Below are 24,296 nucleotides of genomic sequence, written 5' to 3' on the forward strand. Positions count from 1 at the left end.
TCAAATGAACAAGATAAGAAGACATGAAAGTGCAAATTATCAGCATCTGTTAGGATTTAGACACATAACCTGAAGGGTTGTGTGTTAGTAATGTCAATGAACTGGTAGAACTGATAATGTGAAATAGATGTCATTACTTCTTATTTATACACTTGCACAAATGCTCTGCTATTTATCACAGTTTCTTGAATTTACATAGGCAATGGCTTGTTGTCAAGAAACGACTGGAAAAGAAGAAAACCTCGGCGAGGGCGGTGAAGAGGTACCTCATGTCCTGCTCCATGTATTGTCACCAGAGTCAAGCCTTTGTAAACTTGGCTCCACCCACCAACCTGTTGTTTCACTTACACATGAATTTAATCCCACAGAAGAAAGAAATGATACAAAGAAACAGAGTATTTTGTTGTTTTTTTCCGACCTGTCCACTGTCGTTCCACGGGTACCATTTGGAGAGTGGTTGTAACTTGAGCGCTCTAATGGAGTATCGTGTTCCAGTAATGGGAACCACTGAATCAGTGTCTCCGCTGCATCCAAATTTACAGAACAAGATATCAATGATGATACCAAACCGGGGGGTATAAGACAGTGATAAAAAAGCGAATTAGCTACCTGAAAACCCATATCCTGAGGCCTGCAGCGATGAGTTCCTTGTAGATTGGAAGCATAGATAGAGGAGAATCTGCCCATTTCTCTCCAACGATGTCACTAAAAAAGATAAAACTATATATGTCACTACACATAGATGGAAACAAGAGAAAATTTCTTGTAAATTTGATAACTGATTAGTGTTATATTTATTACCTGCAAGTTTTCCACGGATAAGCTAGTCCCGTTATATTAGCATGCATAGCCTTTTGAACCTCTGGAGAATTGAAATACATGCCGGAGTATCTCTCTGTGCAAGGGTCATATGCTCTCCACATCCATGGCTGAGTTCAAGAAAAAGCTTAGCAAGAATATAAATTTGTCAAATCTTGTTACCTATGGACTGTGCCTTAATAGTGTAACTTGGATCTATAGGAGCAGCCATAGAGCAATGAATTGGCATCAAGTAGCAGAGAGACAATCTGAAACTTTATTTGCATGTAATAGCCACTCTACTACCCTACTTGGACTACCCTAAGTATCTACTTATTGAAATGAGAAATAAGGTTCTTGTGAGGGTCATATATTGGTCATTTGAATCTGGTAGCACAAATAGAGGCTCTAGTACAGTAAATTCTGCATAGTAAAGTTGGAACCTCTTAATGAACAAAACTACATAACTTGAGCTGGGAATAGTAGTTAAAAGAAGATGACAGGCAGTGATGGAAAACTCACATGACGAACCCTGGAGAAGCGAGACCTAAGAGCTGCGGCCTCCTTTTTACAAGTGATAGTGTAAATGCTATAGGGATCAATATGCCCTTGCTCCAAATCTGCAGCTTCCATGGCCTTGCTGCATTCAGGGGACGGGTGCTCGGATGATCCAAATTCACATGTGATCCGTAAGTTGTGGTAAGTGAGATCAGATATCAACCCATGAGTCCACCAATACTCAAATAAACCCACGTAATCATGATAGTCATCAATCACAGCATTCCCCACCTACATAAGAAGAAGAAACTCACTTTGATCACAAACACAAAAACAAGTTTTGTTCAAAATGGGACTTTGGTGCTTTTTTGTTTGCTTACAATGAAGCCTTTGAAGTTGATAAATGGATTTCGCTTCTCATAAACAATTTGTGACAACTGAGGAACATAATGACCTAAGAAGAAAAGTGAAAATGCTTAGCTAAGACAAACAAAAGCAAAAGGGCTTCCAATTGAATAGAGAACCAATGATACTAACCTGCATAGCTTTCTCCAGCAATGTAGAATTCCCTTTGCTTGTACTGTGGAAACCTCTCAAACCAATTCACAAGAAACACATACGCATCTTCAGCTGGAAAACAAAAATCATCAGATGTTTGATCATAAATCAAATCGAATCTAGGGAGAGAGAGAGAGGGGTCAAAAGGTCACAACTTTACCAGTTCTCTTGTCTCCGGCAGTGTACAAATCGGAAGTGGTATTCGAATACGAGAAACCAACACCAGCTGGAGATTCAAGAAACAGCAAATTCGCCACTGCCCGCAATAAAAAAAAAAAAGATTGTTACTTTAAGGTAGAAACAGAGAGATAGAGAGAGAGGGGAGAGAGGTGTTACATTGGTTCCAAGAGTAAGGATTGTGGTAAAGGGTTTTGCCATCAGGATTGATTCGAAAAGGTCCGATTTCTTCAGCAGCGCCGTAAGCAAGGGAGGAGCAACCAGGGCCACCGTTGAGCCAGAGGACGAGTGGCTTAGACTCGGGGTTTAGACTCGGTGGTGACTCAGTGAGCCAGTAGAAGAGTGCTCTTCCTGCTGGCTCGTTGACGGTGATGTAACCAGAGAAGTGAGAGAAAGAGACATCGTTTGGTTCACCGGGAAGGTGATAGATTCGGTCCTTTTCTTGTTCGTCTCTGCAACAAGAAGCGTAGTAAGGGAGTAGAGTTAGGAAGAAGAAGAAGAAGAAGAGAAGGTATCGAGCCATGGTGGGTGAAGATTTCAATGTTTTTGGTTACAGAATCATTTGTATAAAATAAAGGTAAAAAAATGTGGTTGGTGGTCCAGAGAGAGATTGATTGATATAGTCATGGCCGTTAATATTTGTATAGTTTCTTTACAGCATTGACTTTATTTAACTACTTCATACGATGAGATGACCTTGCCAATGCCATGTCCGTATCATCATCCGTTTTACTAGGCGTCATCCAACTTTCATGTTTGTTACACAATCTTTGTTTTTGTCCTCTATTCTAAACTAAATTAGACCATAGAAATCAAATACGTGAAGTGAGAAATGGAGGAGATAGGTTTTATTTCAATAGAAGGATACAAAGACAATAGATGGATGGAAAAAAAGATTCATAAATACAATTGGGAAGTGGGAAGATAAGTAGTCCATAAACAACAATAGTAAACATTAAACGAAGACACATTGTTCCATTATAATCCTGGTCCGGTTTGATGCCATCCGGTATAACGGATTTAATGTCATCCGGTATAACGAATTATGCACTATGCTCATCAAGATAGAGTTGGGTTTCGCGTCTGAGGTCTTCTGGGAAGCGACGAAGAAGAGATTCTTCATCCGTGCCTCTCAAATTTTTTCTTAGGGCTTTCTCGTTTTCCTTAATGCGTTTCTTGAGCTCTTCTGGTAGGTTCCTATACGTCATCCATGTTTCTATGTCTCTCTTTCTTTCATTCATTTCGTCTGCTCTGACGGTACTTGATAGCAAGTATTTCTGTGATCACACCCTAAAGGAATCAGTTTTACGACATCAAAATAAATAAATGTATGTATGTGGTATGAGCATATTTATATTACCTGAACGTTTCCAATGAGTACAGCAACCAAGAATAAACCACAGGCACACATGAGGATAGCCAAAAAGATGTCTGTTGCAGAGTTGCCTGGCTTGAGTTTTTCGCCAAAGGTACTGTAATCATTAAACACATGCAACGTTTAGCTATATATCATCTTTTTTTCTTCTTCTCACAATTTGAGAGAGAGTTTGGATGTAGTACAAACCTAAGATTTCCGAGAGCCCACCAAAAGCAGTAGAAGAACTTCTTTGGAAAATCCCTTAGATTAACACTTCCCACCTGAGACTCCACTACGTCACCGTACATACCAAAGTCGTACTCGTATATAGTTTTGTTCCCGGCCAATTTTTCGGATGTTTTTCTGATTTCGGCTGGGTCGATTACTGGGCATGAATCTTTCAGAAAAAGACTGTTGTCTTTACCATGTGCACAGTACAGCTCCGTGATATTGACTTGTTTCCACCTAGTGTCACTCCCAAAGTCATGCATAGTCTCATTCCCATGCATAATCTTATTCCAAGCGTCATGCCAGCATATGCTTTGCTTTTCTATTGCAGTAACGTACCAGAAAGCCCCAAACACCTGGCAAGCACATGCATATATCATATAAATATTGGTAACAATTCTCTTGATGTCGTATAATTAACAAATAAAAATAGTAAATTAAGACTTACATAACTGCACAACAGGAAGAGCAAAAGGTTTATAAGAGCTCCAATCCACTTTGATCTTACTACTGTAACGCTGGTTTTTGTCGCTTCTTTGTAAATCGGAAAGATGCGAATGATTCTTGGTATATACAGACCAACTATGGTCCACTTGAGTATTCTCTTTCACACCAGATAAGACCCCCCCTTTATTACGGAGAAGGTGGAAAACCATTACCTACAAGATTTTGTATTGGAACATCTCTCAGAATATAAAAATTTACAACAAAGCACGACGTAAATTAAAGTACAAAGGAGAGAGAATAATATATAATACGTACATGAGGAATGGGGACAATAGAGACAATGTCAACAATACTGAAGATATATTGTTTTCTTCCGCTCATCTTGCTTCTCAAAGGTATGAATATAGAAACAATCATGTGCATTAGATAGAGTCCGTCAATTAAGCTACGAAGGTTACTAACTGCACGACCAAGCGTTTTGTCGAAACCGATGCATGATTTTTGATAATCAATTTCAGGAATAAAGAGAAACAAAGGATCAATAGCCAAAGCAACCACACAAACTGTCAAAAAGGAGTTCCTCAAGTATTTAGGGGTGTCTATCTTCTCGTAAACCTTCTTTAAGCCTTCTTTAACACAATTCCCAGTCCCCGACCTGTACCAACAAGATATCACTACAACAACAAAAATTTTAAACAAAATATGTACGTATAAGTTATTTTTAACTAGCTACCTTGCAGAACTACTCATCTCAATATTCATGTTTGTATGCAGTGATCAGCTGCTCAATCTGCAATGTTATTTACCAGAGAGAAAACGAAGTCACTCTATAGTCGAAAAATATATTAGAAACCAAACGGAGCTAATATAGTATTACGTACGTACACTGTAAGGTGTTGGCTGACTGACGAAAATCAGAGTCCTAAGAGAAACTGAGAACCTCAATTCAATTTATATAAGAAATTAAGAGCGAAAACGAAAACATGACAGTGAGAGATTGTGGGAATATCGATATTCCCAAGCTTATCGGACTTTCTCATCAGAAGGAAGATTCAAAGTAAATGCAGAAGCTTAGTGCCGTGCCTACCACGTAATAAAAAGGGTAATAGCCCTATAACCACAAGAAAAATATTATACATAAAAGGCCACATTTTTTATACAAATTATTTGTTTTTTTTTCTATATACGACGACGTATTTCCCAGAATGTAGAAGATGAAGATTATTCAACTTATTCATATATAATCCAATTTTTACAACTTGCCATTTTAGAATATTAGTTCGGTTCCGAGAACCTTTCTGTTTTAAAATTTAATATGCCTCTAATACATAAAAATACAAAGATAATTAATTGCAAATATATAATTTTATGGAGAATTTTGGTTATTTGATTCAGCATTTTATTGCATGTACTATTTAAATTATATAAGTGAACTCTGCGGGGTTTTTTAAGTTCCGTTAATTATAATTAACTTGGTTTATAATTTTTTTGTTTAAAGTATCACTAAAATGATAAAACAAGTTGCGCCATATAACGAACCCTAATTAAATCAGATATGGTTGCCATTTAACCGCTTGTCAAAAGGTTGTTCTAGGGTTAGCTAGTTGTGCCTTCGTCATCTCTTGTTTTGCACCCTCTGGCTCAAGGTGGCAAGAAAAAAAAAAACGATCGAAAATTTAACATATAGTATCTTTAATTTCGACTAATTTTTTTTTTTTTTCGCATCAACTAATGAAATTGTTCTTGGCTTGAAAGAAGGGACTCAAAGTGCTTGACTCAAAGAGTCTGTTTATAGTCTCCGTTTACTTTTCTCCCTGCCCCTATCCCAATTATTTCGACCATGTTATACTAAACTTTGGATGAAAGGACTCAAATTGCTTGACTCAAAGAGTCTGCTTATAGTCTCCGTTTACTTTTCTCCCTGCCCTGGCCCTAGCTAAGCCAATTATTTCGACCATGTTACTAAACTTTGGATGAAGGGGACTCAAAGTACTGCTTGACTCCAAGAGTCTGCTTAGAGCGTAGCTGATAAGCTTCTTTACTAGTCAATTAAGTGCATCCAAAAAGAAACGCTCATTAAGTTACAATAATTTCGTTAGAATATATGTACCATGAAAACCCATATCATGAGGCATGCGACGATCAGTTCCTTGTAGATTGGAAGCATATAGATGGAGGAGAATCTGCCCATTTCTCTCCAACGATGTCACTAAACAACATAACAATGTCACTGCACATGGGCACAAGAGATTTTTTTTGTGAGGCTCATATATGGGTCATATATGAATCTTGTGCACATTGGCAGCGGTTTAATCTTGTGAGGCTCATATATAGGTCACTTTGAATCTGGTAGCACAAAGAGCGGCTCTCATACATAGTCAATCGTATACATTAATTAGTATTTTTTAAGTACACTTATGAAATAAATCTTTTTTTGAAAACAACTAAAAAGAATGTCATTGAGCCCCTTTTTGGTGAATGCCCAGGGGTCAAAGGCCCCCATAATTTATTAAAAGAAATAAAACCGGTTACACACAAATTCGTCTATTGCACAGAGTACCATTAACATCGTCATGTAACAAAAACTCAGCTATAGTAGGAGCTACTGTAAAAACATGCCAACCAAGAGGTGAAGAGAATGCATAGTTTGCTAACCCATCCGCTAGGCGGTTAATTAGTTTCTCGATACACATGCGTAAACCGGACTATCCAGTCTCTAACAAGAAAGTCATGACACATCCGCACCAAGAACGACAAGGGATGAGACTCGCTTATCCCTTGTTTAAGAAAATCCACCACTGTTTCCGAATCCACCTCCAGTTCAACCCACTGAATACGCTTCTCCCACGTCATATGCAATCCATAGTACACATCCCATAACTCCGCTAACTGCGCAGAGCATCTACCAATATTAACCGCAAACCCTCCACACCAACTCCTATCACTATCTCGTAACACCCCCTGCCTCTGCAAAACCCGGATTACCCAGTGAAGCTTCATCAGTGTTAATCTTGTACCAACCCTACGTTGGTGCCAGCCAACTAATCTACCGTTCCACTCGCACCCTTGAAGGAAGCTCTTCACGACGTCGCATATCAGCCAAAGTGACTTCTGCGGCCAGATCCTTGATAAACCATATTCTATTCCTGCAAATTCTCTTCTCCCTAAAAACATTATAAGATCGCCATTTCCATCCCCACTATACAGCTATTGCAAACATGTTAGCCCAAGCACCAGCATTAACGGCTGCATTCCCCATTGAGCCCCTTTAATACAATATATTTAAAAATCAATGGAAAATAGTTGAAAGAAAAAAAAAAATCTGCTCAATAATATAGAACAAAAAATGGAATCGAACACGCCACCCGTCGCGGTGCACAAGCGACCTACCCTCGCCACTAGACGACCAAAGCTAACTTTGACAAATTACAAAATTCTAACAAAATAAAAATAAACAATTATATCTAAAACCCTACAACACATTCATTTGGGGGAGGAGGACCTGAATCCTGCAATCGAGAGCAACAGAAACGGCGATGGGAAGATCAGCTCTGATTCACTTGATTCGCTCCCAATCACGACGTCTCTCTTCCTCGACCTTCACTACTACAGGTTCTTTCTATCTCTCCACTATATCATCCTGCTTCCATCATTGTTTTTAAGATACGGCTTTAGAATTAGAGAAATGGCTGCTATTATTACCTTTCTGGGTTTTGTATACCCAAATGCTAATACCCACTCTCTCGCGATTCTGTTTTCCTTTTTCGATTTTATGGTGTAAGCATTGATCTGATCAAATCCAATATACTGAAGTTGGTTTGAAATTGATTATGAGTAATTATTATATACCAGAGCTTCTCAAATGGATGAGAAATGTTTAGGTTAGGGTTTTGCCAGTTCAGTTATGTATTTTGAGTCTTAGCAGTTGTTAAGGCAAATATATTATAGTCTGGGTCTGACCTTTTCGATAAAGTTCAACGGATTTGAAAGTGAGCTTCATTTGGCAAGCTAGGATTTTTCCAGTTTCATTGAAGCGTTTTGAGTCTTTTCTGTTGTTTTAGGCAATACTCTGGTTCCAATGCAATTGATAGTTTCTTCTGGTGCTTGCTGTGGTTCTATCCCTCAAAAGTCACTAATGATCACGAGATCAGATCTAGCCTAGATCTTCAACTGTTGTTACAGTCTTTAAAGCTCTAATTTACCGAAATTGAGTCGAACAATTTAGTCCAATTTCCAGTTTTGTTAGTGTCTTTAGTAAGTAGAGGAATGGCACAGATTCGTTAAGCTTCATTTAGATTAGATGAGAAATGAAAATCTAGGGGTGTTCCAACCCATTGAAGAGTTTCTGAGCTTTAGTTGTTGTTTAAGACTATGGTCGGAGTCCAATGCCATTGATAATGTCTTGCTGTGGTTCTATCCTTCAAAAGTCAAAAGTGGTCACAGGATCAGATCTAGCCTTAAATCTTCCGTTTACTGATATTGAGTCTAACTATTTGGTGGAACTTTTGTGTTCGTCAGTGTCTTATGCTAATATAGAAGAATGGCACTGACTCATCAAGTATGTGATTGCAGGATATCATCATCGGTCAATAGCAGGATCATGGTCATCATCAGTGATCCCGAAGGTCAGATTCCAGGTTCCATCTCTTAACCAGAGAAGCTGGGCATCATCTGGAGCAAAGACTAGAGAAGATGACGATGATGAGCACAAGATAAGCATCGGACCTCAAGACAAGAAAGAAGAAAACGATGGAGGAGTTGTTTACTATGGCCAAATCTCATCCACGATCAAGAAAGTGAAACTCCTCTCACTCTCCACCTGCTGTCTCTCAGTTTCTCTCGGCCCAGTCATCACATTCATGACTTCCCCTGGACTGAACGTGATCATGAAAGGTGCGGTTGCCTCGACTGTGATTTTCCTCAGTGCATCCACAACCGCTGCTCTCCACTGGTTCGTTAGTCCTTACGTGCACAAGCTGAGGTGGCAGCCTGGTTCAGACACTTTTGAGGTTGAGATGATGACATGGCTCGGCACATTCACCCCAAAGACACTGAAGTTCTCAGACATACGTTATCCAGACACGCAAAGACCGTATGTGAGCTTTAAGGCTAACGGGGATTACTACTTTGTGGACGCAGATCATTGCCCAAACAAGGCATTGTTGGCCAGGCTTACTCCTCCAAAGGATGCTCATGACTCTGCTTTCAAGAACTTGTAATCCAATAATCCATTTTTCGTTTCTTTGTTATACTTTGTCTCTTTTGTTGGGGGTTGTAGCTTTTTTGGATCATTGAACCTCCCTTTCTCATGGCTAACACCCGAATGATGCAAATAATAAAAGAGTTGGTCTCACTCGAGTCGTCAAAGTTTAATCCAATTGGTAAATCTACTGACAAATTAAAATAAAAAAAATAAAAACGGTTACGGAATCAATTAGACGAACCAGGATAACCGGCTTGTATTAAAAACCGGTTGCGCACAAGGGGTTTTGATTGTTTAGTCCCATTTGGTTACAGCAGCCAGCCATCGGAGAGCTCTGAAGGCACCGGTGAGTCACCACCAGTGACGGCTTTGCAAAACCAACTCTGAGAAAGCGATTCCAAATCAATCTGTGGATGAAACGAAGAATCCCAGATTGCTGAATGGTAAATTTTGGAATACTACTCTCTTCCAGAAATTAGGGTTCATCCGTTAGATTTAGATTTAGCCATCGGGTTTCATTTCATGAATTAGGATCCGTCGGTAATGTAATTATTGGTTAATCGTTTGTTTTCGATTCGATGTTGGAGAAGTACTTGGCATTATTAAGTCATGATTCATTTGCAGTTTTGAATATTCATTCATGTTGACAATTTTGTGAATCTGGGTGGTGCTTCATAAAGAGTATTGATTTTTATGCAAACCTTTGGAATCCAAAATCATGCTCACCTTTGGAATCCAAAATCATGCTCACCTTTGTTTTGATTAGTCAAAGTTATAATGATCCTGAAGGATAATTTTCAAGTTAAATCGTTGATTATGTTGATACCCCTGGCTCTTCTCTTTCAAATTACAAGGAGTTGACTAGTCGAGTCTTTCTCCAGTGGTCTTGAAAGGGTTTGTGTTTGGTTTGAGTTCAGCTGCGGTAGAGTTTAAGCCGGATAAGGTTTAAAAACTTGACTGCAACCTACTTATTAGCTCAAGCTTCTTTCATTGATGCACCAGTGTCCTAGTGCCCTCTGGATTCTCGTTGTTTGCTTACCTCTTAAATCTTAATGTCGTGTGCGTTATTGTACCTTCTCCTTATTAGTCAGTCCTCTTTTCAAAAAAGTATATATTTATTGTACCCTCTCCTTATCAGTCAGTCCTCTTTGCAAAAAAGTAAATGATTTGAATGCAAGTTGTGTTCATAGATGCTTATTTTATCAAATGGATCTTGAGAAACTGAAAGAAAAATGGATATATAGAACATCTTACACCTCATCCGATAAGTGAGTTTGATCTATTATTATTCCCTGTGAATTGGAGGAAGATGATGATATGAAGAATGAAGCATACAGATGAATACTTAGGTTATGCGTTTGTTGGTAATAACAGGCGACACCATTTATAGCGGGGGTGGCGGTAGCTGCGACTGCACTTGCTGGTCGATATGGAATCCAAGCATGGCAAGCATTCAAGGCAAGACCACCGAGACCCAGAATTAAGAAATTCTATGACGGCGGTTTCCAGCCTACAATGACGAAAAGGGAAGCTGCTCTTATTCTTGGCATCAGGTGAAGTAAACACACACACACACACAGAACTATGTTTCTCTTTGGTCTATAGCATAGTTCTTTCTATGAAAGTGTAACATTGTTTCAAATGTGGGTTTTGGAACTTAATCACAGGGAGAATGTAGCGGCAGAGAAAGTGAAGGAAGCACACAGGAAGGTAATGGTAGCAAACCATCCAGATGCAGGTGGTAGCCATTTCCTAGCCTCTAAGATCAATGAAGCTAAAGACATGATGCTCGGCAAAACTAAAAGCAGCGGATCCGCATTTTAAAATCTTAAGCAAAGAGGACTCTCTGTCCCTTCTATTTTGTTATAGAACTGCATTGTTAAATTGTATGCTAAGCTAAATTATACCAATAAGCTTGTGGTCTGTTTGTGACACTCAAAAATCTTTGTGGTCGTTTCTGATAAAGTTATCAACGTTGGAGTCTTTGTTGGATATGCTTAAAAATCCAGTAATAGAAACTCTTGTACACGTGTCGTGTGGCTCCAGCAATGTCTTACGTCAACCTCTATCCATTCGTTCCCCTTATTAGCAACTCCCTCCACAAAACTCTTTTTTTTTTTTTTTTTCTTTTTATATATTTTCGTATTGGTTTATTATATTACAAAGACTATTTTATTTTCATATTATTCTACAGTGTATTTCATGTCTTTTTTTAAATATAGCTTCTCGGCTTTTTTTTTAATATACCTTGTCGACTTCTTTATTTTTTTTTTTATAAAAAAATTAATAGCTAAAAACTAAAAAAGGCATAAAACTGGATTACGATGATTTTATGAGACCCGGTCATGATTTATCCATTACATGAAAATTCGTACATTAAATATTATCTGTTATAAATATCCATGTCTTTTTATCTTCTTGCAATTTTTTCATTTTTTATTGTCTTTCTAAACCCAAAAGAAAAAAAAGAAGAAGAAAGAAAAGAAAGAAGGAAGAAGGGAAGGAACTAAAAAGGCAAAAGAGGGGTCATCATCATTTCATGGTTACCTCCTCCCTCCTCCTCTCTTCTCATTTCTTACTCTCACCATATCTTGCTCTCTCTCTGTTTTAAGCTTTAGCTCTCTCTCATTCTCATCTCCTTTCGATTCTCAGTTATCCCACTCGCCCCTTTTGCTTAACGCTCTGTGTCCACCCCCAATACTGGCCAAAATCGATATCTGAATCGTCTTCGCTACGCTTCTTTTTCTTTTTCTTTTTCTTCTGATTCTTTTTTAATTCCTTTCGTAGCAGTTTTTTAGGGTTTCTTTTATCCGAGGGGGACTTTGGGTTTTCTTTGAGAACTTCGATTCGATTCGTTTCGTTTTCCTAGGGTTCGATCTTTGTCTTTGGTATCTCTCTCCCATTGAATGGTTTGTGTGGTGTAACAGAGTGACGCAATGGTGTCGAGTAATGATCCTATGGAGACTATATTCAATTCTATCCAAGTAGTTGTTAAAGATGCTCTTCTTCCGATTGAGCTCGGTGTTAAAAAGGCGGCTAGAGATATTGAAAACTGCTGGGTTACCAAAGAAAGGGATCTGGGTCTTGCTTTGAGATCATCTGGAAGAAACAGTAAGAAGAAGAAACGGATTTGTGCTGCTACTCCTGAATTTGACGACATTGCTAATAATGTTCACTGTGTGGTTAGTGAAGAGAGGAAGAAAGGTTTGTCTATCAAGATCCCTGTGAAGTCACTCTTTGCCATGTTTTCTCCCAATTTAGCCAGTCGTAGTAGAGGTGAGGTTGGGTTGAAGAAAGACAAGTCTTTGGAGAAAGATGATGATTCTTGTACCAATTGCTTCAAGTTTGCCATGACTTGGTCTTTGTTGGTTAGTGGCTTTGTTCATGCTTTTCCTATTCCTTTCAAGATTGGTAAAAAGAGGATTCACAAATTGGGGGATGATGATGAGAACAGTCTTTTGCATTCACGTAAACACTGCCTTAAATCAAAGGCTTCTACATTTGCAACTCGAAAAGCTGAAAAGGAAGGGAACCCTTTTTCTATTGAATGTGCCATGTGTTTTGTTGTTGAAATGATGACTCAGAATCTCCAGAAGCTGGACCAGTTTTTACAGGACAGTTCAGAGAATGAATCTTGTTGTTCCAAGGAAGCTACTACTCGTAATGATAGTCCACTTATCTTTAACATTTGGGAGGCTAGAAAACTCGACGTTAATGGATTCCTCGGGAACCTGATGTTTGCCAGAGTTGGAGATGTGGCGTCAGGTATAGCTGGTCTGACATCTCCCATGAGTGGAGATGTTGATGAAAGTAATGTCAGTACTGCTGGTAAGGACGAAAGTGCGGTTGATTCTCCACAGAACCTTGCTAGTGGACTTCTCAGTATACCTTTGTCAAATGTAGAGCGTTTAAAATCCACGCTGTCCACGATTTCATTAACTGAGCTTATTGAGCTTTTACCGCAATTAGGACGACCTTCAAGAGACCACCCGGACAAGAAAAAACTTATTTCTGTTCAGGATTTTTTCAGATACACCGAGTCTGAAGGTATGAATCCTTCCTTTTTATTATTATCCTAACATATTCTTGATAACTTAGTAAGCAAAGAGAGTTGAGTGTTGAACGCATTGCATGTTTATTACTCATCTTGCCAAAGCTTGAAGTTGAGTGTTGAACGCATTTTGTGTTGTTGCTATAGCGAATTGGATAAAGACATACTTTATCATTTCTTCTTCGCTTTTATTGTCTGCTCTTGTCAGCATCGTAAACTAATGTCTCAGTTGTTATAACTCAAGTAATATATGTTGCAGTTTCTCAATACTAAATTGTCTGCTAATACAAGGAAACACATTTCTTATTTGCTTTTGTATTACGTTCTGTATTATAATATAGGAATTCCATTTCGTGCAATATAACTCTCTGTGGCTTCCAGGCAGGAGGTTCTTTGAAGAATTAGATAGAGATGGTGATGGTAAAGTTACTTTGGAAGACCTGGAAATTGCAATGAGGAGAAGAAAATTGCCAAGAAGGTACGCCAAGGAATTTATGCGACGAGCTAGGAGTCATCTTTTCTCGAAATCGTTTGGTTGGAAGCAATTTTTGTCCTTGATGGAACAGAAGGAGCCGACCATCCTCCGTGCGTATACTTCTCTCTGTTTGACCAAGTCCGGTACTCTTCAGAAGAGTGAGATATTAGCATCACTAGATAACGCAGGACTTCCTGCTAATGAAGAAAATGCTATAGCCATGATGCGATTTTTGAAGGCTGATGCCGAGGAGTCTATATCATATGGACATTTCCGTAATTTCATGGTTTTGCTGCCATATGAGCGGTTACAAGATGATCCTCGGTAAGTATAATTCTTTGCTGTAGAACAAAATTGATGTTTTTATTTTGTAGCATTTTGTCTTTGAACTAATGAGTAAAATTGTTTGGATTGAACCGGACCAGTTCCCCCTTGGTTTCCCTCATCTATTTCATGTTGATTTCCGTAGACACTTCAAACCTGTAATTTGTGTTGTCCTACCGATGGTGATTGGTGCTATTTTTACTTGTATAGGAACATCTGGTTTGAAGCTGCGACTGTTGTTGCTGTTGCACCCCCTGTGGCGTTACCTGCTGGAGATGTTCTAAAATCTGCATTAGCGGGAGGGCTTGCCTCTGCTCTCTCCACTTCTTTACTGCATCCGATTGACACAATCAAGGTGAGTCCTCTTGTTGCTTTTGCAGCTGGATATAAGTTAATGCTCAATTTTCACAAGTTTAGGTGAGAATATGGCCACCACAACGCTCAGCCTCCACCAGGACCTAATTGACATCTGCTTCTACGATATTAGCATGTTTAGATAGATGTAGTATGCAAATATTTTCTCCTGGCTTATGTTTTCATACTATTGCTTTGACGGATTTCATTATCACTTTCTTGCCAGACACGTGTGCAAGCATCAACGTTATCATTTCCTGAAGTAATAGCAAAGCTTCCAGAGATTGGTGTACGGGGAGTATATAGGGGTTCTATTCCAGCAATTCTTGGACAATTTTCAAGGTCTTTTCAGTTGTTTCAAATCAAAGATACTTTTACTTCTACAGTTCTACTTGTGAAATTTCATTTCCATTTGGTTTAATCTCTTTCATCATTGTAGCCATGGCCTACGGACAGGAATATTCGAAGCAAGCAAACTAGTGTTGATCAATTTTGCTCCCAATCTCCCAGAAATTCAGGTGATGATCACTCTACTCACTGTTCTAATTTTTGTGCTTCAAGACTATGTATTATTATGGGTTCCTGTAGATGTTGCGTTACTGAAGAAGCTAGTATTAAATGACTTCAAAACTCCACTTGTCCTCTGGAAAACCCAACATTATAGCGTTTTCCTCGAACCTCACCACTGTTTTTGCCCTCTATAGTTTATGGCTATAATAATATATTCCTGATGCTGCTGGGGCTTTAGGGTCTCTTAATCGCTTGGTTTGATATAGTTGTATATGGTTTCTGAAGAAGAACCCAACCGGCTTTGGTTAACAGTTACATTCTCTGCATTTGGGGTTTCTGATCTTTGTGTTTTGTACTCAGTAAGCAATGTTGAGCATTTGTTGCAGGTTCAATCGATTGCATCATTCTGCAGCACGCTATTAGGCACAGCTGTGCGGATTCCATGTGAGGTGCTGAAGCAACGGTTGCAGGCTGGCATGTTCAATAATGTTGGGGAAGCCATTGTAGGGACGTGGAAGCAAGATGGTCCAAGGGGCTTTTTCCGTGGGACAGGCGCAACTCTTTGCCGTGAAGTTCCACTATACGTTGTTGGCATGGGACTGTACGCAGAGTCCAAAAAGGTAAGAAAACCGAAATGATGAGATTATCAAAATGGTCAAAACTGTATTTGTTGTATTGATTGGGGTTTTGTGTGGGTATTGTAGATGGTGGCGCAAGCGCTGGGAAGAGAACTCGAGGCATGGGAAACAATAGCGGTTGGGGCGGTGTCAGGAGGTATAGCAGCAGTTGTAACAACCCCATTCGATGTGATGAAGACGAGAATGATGACTGCAACACCAGGGAGACCGATCTCAATGTCCATGGTTGTTGTCTCGATTCTGCGTAATGAAGGACCGCTTGGTTTGTTCAAAGGAGCAGTCCCGAGATTCTTCTGGGTGGCTCCTCTAGGTGCTATGAACTTTGCTGGCTACGAACTAGCCAAGAAAGCTATGCAGAAGAACAAGGAAGCTATGCTAGCGGATCAGCTTGGACAGAAGAAGCTTTGCTAATGGGATATCACTTTGCTTTGCTGCTACGAAGTTTTTTGGGGGCAGTTTAAGCCGGAGACTCTCCTCTTTTGTTAAATGCTACTTTGCAAATTTTTGACAAAAAATAGTTCATGATTTTGTTGTGCATTGGTAAGTTTCAAACCCTCTGGTTAAAAAAAAAAGAAGAAGCTATTTTTGCGCTCCCTACAATGGATTGGTGCTTTCAGAGTTTACAAGTTACAACTACTTCAATGGTATACACAGTTACGTCAAATCGCCATAATACGAATGTTAAGCTCAATTTGTTACTCCCTTTTGTCACCAACATAGTACAGTAAATAAGCTTTTTTCTCGTGTTGGTAAATATGTTGATTAAGAAAAAACAACGTTGCGAATTTGCTAGACAGTCTAGCCTAGACTCAAACCAAAGGAGTCTATCAGTACAAAATCACTGCTTATTTTTATGATAAGCTTCACAAATTCACAGTGTCTTTAAGAAATAATGCTCTCAGTATCCCCAGTACTCGTTGCGGATTTCATCATCTAACTTCTTTTTCAGCTCTGGATGCTTCTCAAAATACTCATCCGCCGTCATTGTGCTTAGCTTTTTCTGTGATCAACCACCCAACCCCAACACAAGCAAGATATATGTATCAAAATCCCTCCTTGTTGTTGATCTTCTTATCTTATATCATAAATTTGTTCCAAAATTACTTACGCTAATCTCTTGGACATCAATGATTTCTTTCTCCAGTCGCTCAGATTCCTTTAGGGATTTCTGCTCTGCTTCTTTCAGTTCTACCAACTACTCATATAGCATGAGACAAAGCAACTATAAAACTTGGTATGAGAAGCTTAAAAACTGGAAACATGTTAACAATCTACTACTTTCTATATGGTGTAACTCACCAAAGCATCAAACTTGGGCTTGTACTCAGGAGTTACATTGTCCACGTACTTGGGGATTTCAACGCCTGCAGCAAGAGGAAGATTTCAACTTTAGTTCTTGGTTAAGCAGATTCCTCTATTCAGAGGTTTAAGGTAGAAAACAAGTAAAGTTATCCCTCAAGAATCAAACAGAAGGTAATGAAAAAGTAAAAAAGAAATAAGTGTACTTACTGTCATAAGCTATACACGAAGACTTAAGAACTCTTTGCGAGCCGCATCAGAGACAAGAACTTTAGCCATAGCATCCCAGTCTATCGTCCTCGAAGCTTTGAATGCCACATCCGCCACTTTCTTTCCGGCTCCGCTCATTTTCTTTTCTCTCCCCCACCCACAAATGCTCTCTCTGATGATCTGACGACGAAGACAACAAGACCAAGGAGCTCACAAAAGGAAGGAGAAGAAGTATAGTCCCTTATTTTCCTCAAAAGTTTCACTCTAATCCCATACTTTTAAAATTAAACAAAAACCCCAAAATTGGGTGTTTTCTGATTATTATTTAAAAGACTTTTTTTGTGAGTATAAATAGCTCGGAATCTTGATTTTCTTGTGGAGGAGGTCAACGATGGAGAAAGTGATCAATCTGATCCCGATCGAAGCTACTTCTGAGACCTTCGCTGACTATGGTCAAATCATTGAAGCCTCTCGTGATGGTGACCATTTCGGTCCCAACGACGCTCAGTTGGATCTCTCCAGAGGAACCCCACGGTACTCTTTCTACTCTACTCTGTCCCGATCCAAAATAATATATATTCAGATTTGTTTTTTGTAATCACGTTCCTCACTGTGTGACTGACAGGCTATATATTATGCCGCTACAAGATACATCCTTTGGCTTTTCAAAGATCACTCATCACGCAAACGTGACACAGTGCATAGGATCAATAGGAGCTCGTGTTTGGTACTCGGAGTGGCTAAGCCATCTCTTATTGAAGGTGATGATGATGATGCAAGGAGAGTAGTAGTAGATACTACAACAGTTGTAGAATCAAAGTATGGTCACTTGTACGCTCCTCCTCCTGTTGAAGAGGTGCGTGTCTTCAGGGTCTCTGGAACAAAGTTTGTTAAATACAACCGTGGTACTTGGCATGTTGGACCGCTCTTCAGTGACAGCTCCATGGACTTCTACAACCTTGAGCTCAGCGACACTGATGTGAGTGACATATTAGTAATCATATTCTTGTATCGACGACATTAATTAATTGATGATTGATACGTTCTTAGGTGGTGGATGAGACGACATATGATTTCAGGAAGAACAATGGAGTCATCTTCCGATTTGAAGAACCCATATAGGAGGAGACATCTGTAAGGAAAGACTTAATTGTATTGATCATAAGGTTACACTATATATACTCATGTACATAAGGGTTTTATACAATACTTAATTACACATTTAGCCTTAGTTATACTTCTCTACTCTATACGCCCCCTCAAGATGGAGGCAGTTTCTTGACGCCAATCTTGAAATTTAACTCTGTGAAACGCGGTGGCGGAATTGGTTTAGTAAGAGCATCGGCGAGTTGATCATCACCCGAAATGTGAGCTACCCGAAGTGTACCAGACTGAACGTTTTCCCGAACGAAATGATAGTCGAGGGCAACGTGTTTCATCTTGTAATGAAAAACAGGATTAGCAAAAAGGTATGTTGCTCCAATATTGTCACAGTATATTACCGGATCCAGTGGAAGATCAATACCCAACTCATTAACAATGAGCATATCCATTTAAGTTCCGATGCTGTGTTAGCGACTGCTCGGTATTCAGCCTCAGTCGACGATCGAGAGACACTTAGCTGTTTCTTTGACGACCAAGACACCGGACTGCCACCAAAGTATATGATATAAGCATTGGTGGACACATAGTTTGCTTTATCTCGACCCCTATCAGCATCAGAAAATGCATGGATAGTAAGAGGAGCATCACGACGCAGAAAGATACCGTGTGATCTCGTTCCAGCAAGATACCGTAACACTCTCTTCACAGCTTGCCAATGTAGATTGGTTGGATGATGCATAAACTGCGAAAGACGATTAACCGGGAAGGCAATATCCGGTCTTGTGAACGCGAGGTACTGCAGACTACCAACTACCATCCGATATTCTTTCGCATCAGTCAGTGGTGTACCAGACAGAACCGTGAGCTGAGAGGAAGAAGACATTGGGGTCGGAACAGGTTTAGCATCCTGCATGTTAGTTTTGGCCAGAATATCAGTGATGTACTTCCTTTGCATCAAATGAAGTCTGGAAGATGTGCGTGTTGCTTCCATACCCAAGAAGTAACTTAAAGGACCAAGGTCCTTAAGCGAGAAACGACGAGCAAGAGATGAGTGAAAAGCAAGTACCAGAGACGCAGGACCAGTGATGATAATATCATCCACATAAACAAGAACATACACATGTGAAGTACCGTGTTTGAAAACAAACAAGTTGTTGTCCCCAACCGAGGTCTTGTAACCAGAGTCAAGAAGGAACCGTCGTAGTTCTTGGTACCAAGCATGTGGTGCTTGTTTCAACCCATAGAGAGCTTTCCACAAACGACATACGTGATGTGGTAATCACGATCAACAAAACCTGGTGGTTGAGATACATACACCTCTTCCTCTAATGTACCTTGTAAAAAAGCATTATTGATATCAACATGTTGAATCATCCAATCCTTCTTAATGGCAATCTCCAAAACCAGGTGAATCGTAGTGGATTTAATTATTGGACTGAAGGTCTCGGAATAATCAATCCCATATTCCTGATTGAACTCACGAACAACCAATCTAGCCTTGTATTTAGCAATCGATCCATCCCGGTTGTATTTTAGTGTAAAGATTGGAAAGACTTAATTGTATTGATCATAAGATTACACTATATATACTCATGTACATAAGGGTTTTATACAATACTTAATTACACATTTAGCCTTAGTTATACTTCTCTACTCTATAACATCATCGTCCTAATACATATGCAGAACCGATTGAACCGGAGACCAGTTCAACTTGTCATGTTTGATTATGCTTATTTTGTTTCAAGTTAAAAAATAAAGAGAAGAGAATTGGTCTTCCTAATGTTATTAAGGAACCACCTCTTCCACATTTCCACGTTCCTTTCGTGCATGAGTTATGGCTCCATCTCTGTTTCTGTTTGTCTATGTAAATGAAATGTAAAAAAAAATAAGCCCAAAATTTAGGCAAATCTCAGTCAATGTGTTCACTCACTATTGTAAGCTTCTTTGTACATGTGAGGAGGTGCTGAAGCAACGGTTGCAGCCTACCAAAGGACCCAAGGACGAAGAAGAAGATTATATAAACAACAATCCAGAAAATACAAAACGATCCCTTTATTTTATCTCTTATTTTCAGTTTGATCTCATATGTCTTAAATTTATAATAAAGCCCAAATATATTTTGGGTGTTTTCTGATCGATTTTAAACTCTCTTTTTTTTTTGAGTGGATAAAAAAACAGCTCAATCAGCTTCACCTTCAATTATTTTTTTGTGTCGTGAAGTCACAATTTACAATAATGGCGAAATCACTTGTGGAAGTGAATCTGATCCCGATCGAAGCTACTTCTGAGACCTTCGCAGACTATGGTCAAGTCATCGAAGTCTCTCGTGATGGTGAACGTTTCGGTCCAAACGATGCTCAATTGGATCTCTCCAAAGGAACCCCACGGTACCTCTCTACTCTACTCTACTCTCTCCCTAGATGATTCTAGAATCCCTCAACTTTGAGCGGGACTAATCTACCACCAGTCTATGTGATTGTGACTTTTGTATATATATATATGTATATATATGTATGTATGAGATTTTTTAGGTTTTCAGATTTGTTCGTCTCTTTGATCTCTCACTCACTGTGGATTATACTTGTACACACTTTGGGATTTGGGGAACAGGTTCTATCTAATGACGCTCAATGATGCACCCTTGAGATTTGGCAGCATCACTCATCACGCAAACGTGACACAGTGTCTAGGATCAATAGGTGGTCACGTTTGGTATCTTGGAGTCGCTAAGCCGTCTATTATCAAAAACGATGATGATGTTGGAAAGGGAGTAGATAATAAAGTCAAATCAAAGTCTGGTCATTGGTACGTTCCTCCTCCTGTTGACGAGGTGCGCGTCTTCAGAATCTCGGGACCGAAGTATATCAAACTCAACCATGGTACTTGGCATGCTGGACCACTCTTCAAAGACAGTTCCATGGACTTTTACAACTTAGAGCTCACCGACACAAATGTGAGTTGAGGTTTTTTTATCAATCTAAACTAGTACTGAGTGATTCTTTGTAATTGACATAAAAATTGTTGGTGTTTCAGGTGGTGGATCACACGACACATTATTTCAAGAAGGATGATGGAGTCATCTTCCGATTTGATCACCAAGAGGATACATCTTCTTCCTAGCTCAAATCCTTTATCTTATCAAGTGTGTGCTTATGTTTGCTTTGCTTGCTTCTGTTCTCATGTGTAATATGTGTATGCAACTACCGGTTTAAGTTTGTTTGCATTGCTGCTCCTTTTCTCCTGGTGTAATAATTTCTTGAATTTGGTTCTTTGTAAAAAGGAAACCAAATCTTGAATATGTTAATGAATAAATGTTTTGTTAACATCATCATCATTCGATGTTTCTAGTAACAAATATTTTAGTTATTAAGTATATATAATAAAAACGAATATACTTGTAAATTTATTCGTATCCGTTGCTCGTTGGATATGTTACACGTGTAATCATCTTCTTGGATCGCACAACAAAACCAAAGGCCAAGAAGAGATCGTCGATCCGAATTTGAGGTAAGCATTAGCATCACATCTCCTTCTCCTCCCCTGTGACTGTGAATGTTCTCGTTCGTCTAATTCTGATCGACAGCATTCTCACTAGCAATCATGGAGCGGCTAACATCACCACCTCGTCTCATGATTGTATCGGATCTTGATCATACTATGGTAAAAATTAAACCTTTTTTAACCTTATGATTGTTGTTTGATTGATTGATACATGTGTGTGTGTGTGTATGTGCAGGTGGATCATCATGATCCTGAGAATCTCTCTCTATTGAGATTCAATTCATTGTGGGAACACGCTTATCGCCATGACTCGTTTCTTGTTTTCTCAACGGGGAGATCACCAACTTTGTATAAAGAGCTTCGAAAGGAGAAACCTTTGTTGACTCCTGATATTACAATTATGTCTGTTGGAACTGAGATTACTTATGGTAACTCTATGGTTCCTGATCATGGTTGGGTTGATACTTTGAACAATAAATGGGATTTGGGTATTGTTAAAGAAGAAGCTAGCAAGTTTTCTGAGTTGAAGCTTCAGGTACTCTCACTCTCACTGGGTTAACAAAAGTTTCTTATCTCTCTCTCTAGTGGTTTACTCAATGGTACAATGATGACGAGAGTGTGTGAATCGCTGCTTGTAGGCTGAAACTGAGCAGAGGCCACACAAGGTTAGCTTTTATGTTGATAAGAGTAAGGCTCAGGAAGTTACTAAGGAGCTTTCACAACGGTTTGAGAAACGTGGGGTGAGTTTTGCTTTGATAATGCTATCCGTAGCATCTGAGCTTTTGTGTTGTCTTTTTTTGAGGTTTTGTTACTTAACAGATTGTTTATGTTGGTTGTTTCAGTTGGATGTCAAAATTATTTACAGTGGAGGCATGGATTTGGATATTTTACCACAAGGTGCTGGAAAGGGACAAGCGCTTGCGTATCTGCTCAAGAAGCTGAAGACTGAAGGAAAGCTCCCTGTTAATACTCTTGCTTGTGGCGACTCAGGAAACGATGCTGAACTGTTTAGCATTCCTGATGTTTATGGCGTCATGGTTGGTTTCTGTTTTCAATCATGGTTCAGCCATCTCTCTGCATTTCATTTTCATATCGATGTTGAGATCTGTTAGTTTGTTCTCCCAGGTAAGCAATGCTCAAGAAGAGCTGTTGAAGTGGCATGCTGAAAATGCAAAAGACAACCCAAAGGTGATCCATGCAAAGGAGAGGTGTGCAGGTGGGATTATAGAAGCCATTGGTCACTTCAAGCTTGGTCCAAACCTCTCTCCAAGGGATGTCTCTGACTTCTTAGAGTGCAAGACGGAGAATGTGAACCCTGGTCACGAGGTTGTGAAGTTCTTTTTGTTCTATGAGAGATGGAGACGGGGTGAGGTTGACAACTGTGACGCATACACTGCTAGCCTCAAAGCTTCATGTGTAAGTATTGTAACATAGTATAAAATGACGTGTTGCAGTGGGATAATAATATATCTGACTCTTGTGTCAAACCCTCTTACAGCACCCCAGTGGTGTGTTTGTCCATCCATCTGGTGCTGAAAAATCTCTGAGAGATACAATTGATGAGTTGCGCAAGTACTACGGAGACAAACAAGGGAAGAAGTTTCGGGTTTGGGCAGATCAAGTCCTTGCAACAGATACTTCTCCTGGGACATGGATAGTAAAGCTTGATAAATGGGAGCAAAGTGGTAAAAGCCTTATTACCTAAAACTCCATCATCCTTAATATATAACCCATGAAAATGTAATCCTATTTTTTTCTTGCAGGTGAAGAACGCAGATGCTGCACAACCACTATCAAATTCACCTCAAAGGTATGAGAAGAGATTTGAGTAAATAAGAGCTACCTCATTGAGGTTTGTTGATTGATCGTTAATGTGGATTGTGCAGGAAGGAGAAGGGCTGGTGTGGGAACATGTACAGCAAACATGGTCGAAAGAATCAGAGGTGAAGGATGATAGCACCTGGATCATCTGAGTCACCTCATCCCTCTGTAGCCGACTAAGGCTTTCTTCTCTTTCGTATCTTATCATCTTCTCTGCCATAAAACGTTGAACCTTCGGTATAAATAGACACGAGATTCGATAAAACATTGTCTTTTCAATAAAACTTGGATCTCAAAACTCATTCTTATTTCTACATCTATGATCTATATCTTCAAGTTAAATTTTACTTTTCTTTAAATACTACACTATACAAACAAATAGTAGTATATGATAGTGTCCATTTGCATAAGACTCAGCAATTTTTTGAATTGGTAAAGTCAATTAATTAGCATTGGATTGATGGATTCCATGGGTTGGCCAAAAAAAAAAGAAGAGTCTTTGAACGGTCAATTAGAATAGCTTCTGATCTTTGTTGTTTAAGTTGTATTTATTGGACAAATCAAATTCTTTCTCCACAGATAAAAAAAATCAAACGATTTGGGAATAATTTTCTTGGTTTACTCCTCATAATTTTCTTGTTTCTTCACAAAGCTTTTTTTTCCCCCCTTTTTTTGGTTTTCCAAAAATTAATATTTTATATTTTAAAGAAAAAGAACCACACAGGATAGGCTGGTTGGTT

At 39.2% G+C, this 24,296-nt stretch overlaps 7 protein-coding genes and 2 pseudogenes across 12 annotated transcripts; 6 read left to right on the top strand and 3 right to left on the bottom strand.

The window, feature by feature from the left end:
* Window positions 1–114: 114 nt before the first annotated feature.
* LOC104792351 (serine carboxypeptidase-like 26) lies at window positions 115–2,682 on the bottom strand. The gene is made up of 9 exons (XM_010518481.3): window positions 2,191–2,682; window positions 2,015–2,110; window positions 1,834–1,926; window positions 1,677–1,750; window positions 1,321–1,587; window positions 802–929; window positions 610–705; window positions 419–524; window positions 115–332 (listed from the first exon to the last, which is right to left on the bottom strand). Exons 1-9 carry the CDS (start codon window positions 2,552–2,554, stop codon window positions 192–194), a joined length of 1,365 nt encoding a protein of 454 aa, XP_010516783.1. The 5' UTR covers window positions 2,555–2,682; the 3' UTR covers window positions 115–191.
* Window positions 2,683–2,857: 175 nt separating this feature from the next.
* Window positions 2,858–5,272, bottom strand: LOC104792352 (cyclic nucleotide-gated ion channel 11). 5 transcript variants are annotated; one of them, XM_087454493.1, is made up of 7 exons: window positions 4,949–5,272; window positions 4,797–4,853; window positions 4,379–4,718; window positions 4,065–4,275; window positions 3,596–3,972; window positions 3,392–3,503; window positions 2,858–3,308 (listed from the first exon to the last, which is right to left on the bottom strand). In XM_087454493.1, the coding sequence occupies exons 2-5, from the start codon at window positions 4,823–4,825 to the stop codon at window positions 3,914–3,916; spliced, it is 639 nt and encodes a 212-aa protein (XP_087310619.1). In that variant the 5' UTR covers window positions 4,826–4,853; window positions 4,949–5,272; the 3' UTR covers window positions 2,858–3,308; window positions 3,392–3,503; window positions 3,596–3,913. The 5 variants fall into 5 exon arrangements, with proteins under 5 accessions (XP_087310619.1, XP_010516786.2, XP_010516785.2 ...); XM_010518484.3 differs by having other exon boundaries at window positions 4,945–5,148; XM_010518483.3 differs by having other exon boundaries at window positions 4,949–5,088.
* A 2,154-nt stretch (window positions 5,273–7,426) lies between these two features.
* Window positions 7,427–9,416, top strand: LOC104792353 (uncharacterized). Its single transcript, XM_010518485.3, has 2 exons — window positions 7,427–7,675; window positions 8,636–9,416. Exons 1-2 carry the CDS (start codon window positions 7,600–7,602, stop codon window positions 9,280–9,282), a joined length of 723 nt encoding a protein of 240 aa, XP_010516787.1. The 5' UTR covers window positions 7,427–7,599; the 3' UTR covers window positions 9,283–9,416.
* Window positions 9,417–9,440: 24 nt separating this feature from the next.
* LOC104792355 (mitochondrial import inner membrane translocase subunit TIM14-1) lies at window positions 9,441–11,294 on the top strand. Its single transcript, XM_010518486.3, has 3 exons — window positions 9,441–9,709; window positions 10,641–10,819; window positions 10,934–11,294. Exons 1-3 carry the CDS (start codon window positions 9,707–9,709, stop codon window positions 11,088–11,090), a joined length of 339 nt encoding a protein of 112 aa, XP_010516788.1. The 5' UTR covers window positions 9,441–9,706; the 3' UTR covers window positions 11,091–11,294.
* A 157-nt stretch (window positions 11,295–11,451) lies between these two features.
* LOC104792356 (uncharacterized) lies at window positions 11,452–16,218 on the top strand. The gene is made up of 7 exons (XM_019246936.2): window positions 11,452–13,313; window positions 13,699–14,116; window positions 14,327–14,471; window positions 14,697–14,812; window positions 14,910–14,988; window positions 15,367–15,600; window positions 15,685–16,218. The coding sequence occupies exons 1-7, from the start codon at window positions 12,203–12,205 to the stop codon at window positions 16,027–16,029; spliced, it is 2,448 nt and encodes an 815-aa protein (XP_019102481.2). The 5' UTR covers window positions 11,452–12,202; the 3' UTR covers window positions 16,030–16,218.
* A 508-nt stretch (window positions 16,219–16,726) lies between these two features.
* Window positions 16,727–17,298, bottom strand: LOC104699256 (ATP synthase subunit d, mitochondrial-like; annotated as a pseudogene).
* A 219-nt stretch (window positions 17,299–17,517) lies between these two features.
* Window positions 17,518–18,352, top strand: LOC104792358 (uncharacterized; annotated as a pseudogene). Its single transcript, XR_015560407.1, has 3 exons — window positions 17,518–17,661; window positions 17,753–18,106; window positions 18,178–18,352. The product of XR_015560407.1 is annotated as an uncharacterized LOC104792358 (transcript).
* A 1,927-nt stretch (window positions 18,353–20,279) lies between these two features.
* On the top strand, window positions 20,280–21,565 carry LOC104699257 (uncharacterized). The gene is made up of 3 exons (XM_010414588.2): window positions 20,280–20,621; window positions 20,845–21,187; window positions 21,268–21,565. Exons 1-3 carry the CDS (start codon window positions 20,470–20,472, stop codon window positions 21,352–21,354), a joined length of 582 nt encoding a protein of 193 aa, XP_010412890.2. The 5' UTR covers window positions 20,280–20,469; the 3' UTR covers window positions 21,355–21,565.
* Window positions 21,566–21,652: 87 nt separating this feature from the next.
* Window positions 21,653–23,898, top strand: LOC104792360 (putative sucrose-phosphatase 2). The gene is made up of 8 exons (XM_010518489.3): window positions 21,653–21,894; window positions 21,971–22,270; window positions 22,374–22,475; window positions 22,578–22,772; window positions 22,861–23,151; window positions 23,234–23,420; window positions 23,499–23,545; window positions 23,622–23,898. Exons 1-8 carry the CDS (start codon window positions 21,835–21,837, stop codon window positions 23,706–23,708), a joined length of 1,269 nt encoding a protein of 422 aa, XP_010516791.2. The 5' UTR covers window positions 21,653–21,834; the 3' UTR covers window positions 23,709–23,898.
* The last annotated feature ends 398 nt before the right edge of the window (window positions 23,899–24,296 follow it).

The sequence above is a fragment of the Camelina sativa genome, chromosome 6 (genome assembly GCF_030686135.1).
Source record: "Camelina sativa cultivar CO46 ecotype springtype chromosome 6, ASM3068613v1".
NCBI classification, from domain to species: domain Eukaryota; kingdom Viridiplantae; phylum Streptophyta; class Magnoliopsida; order Brassicales; family Brassicaceae; genus Camelina; species Camelina sativa.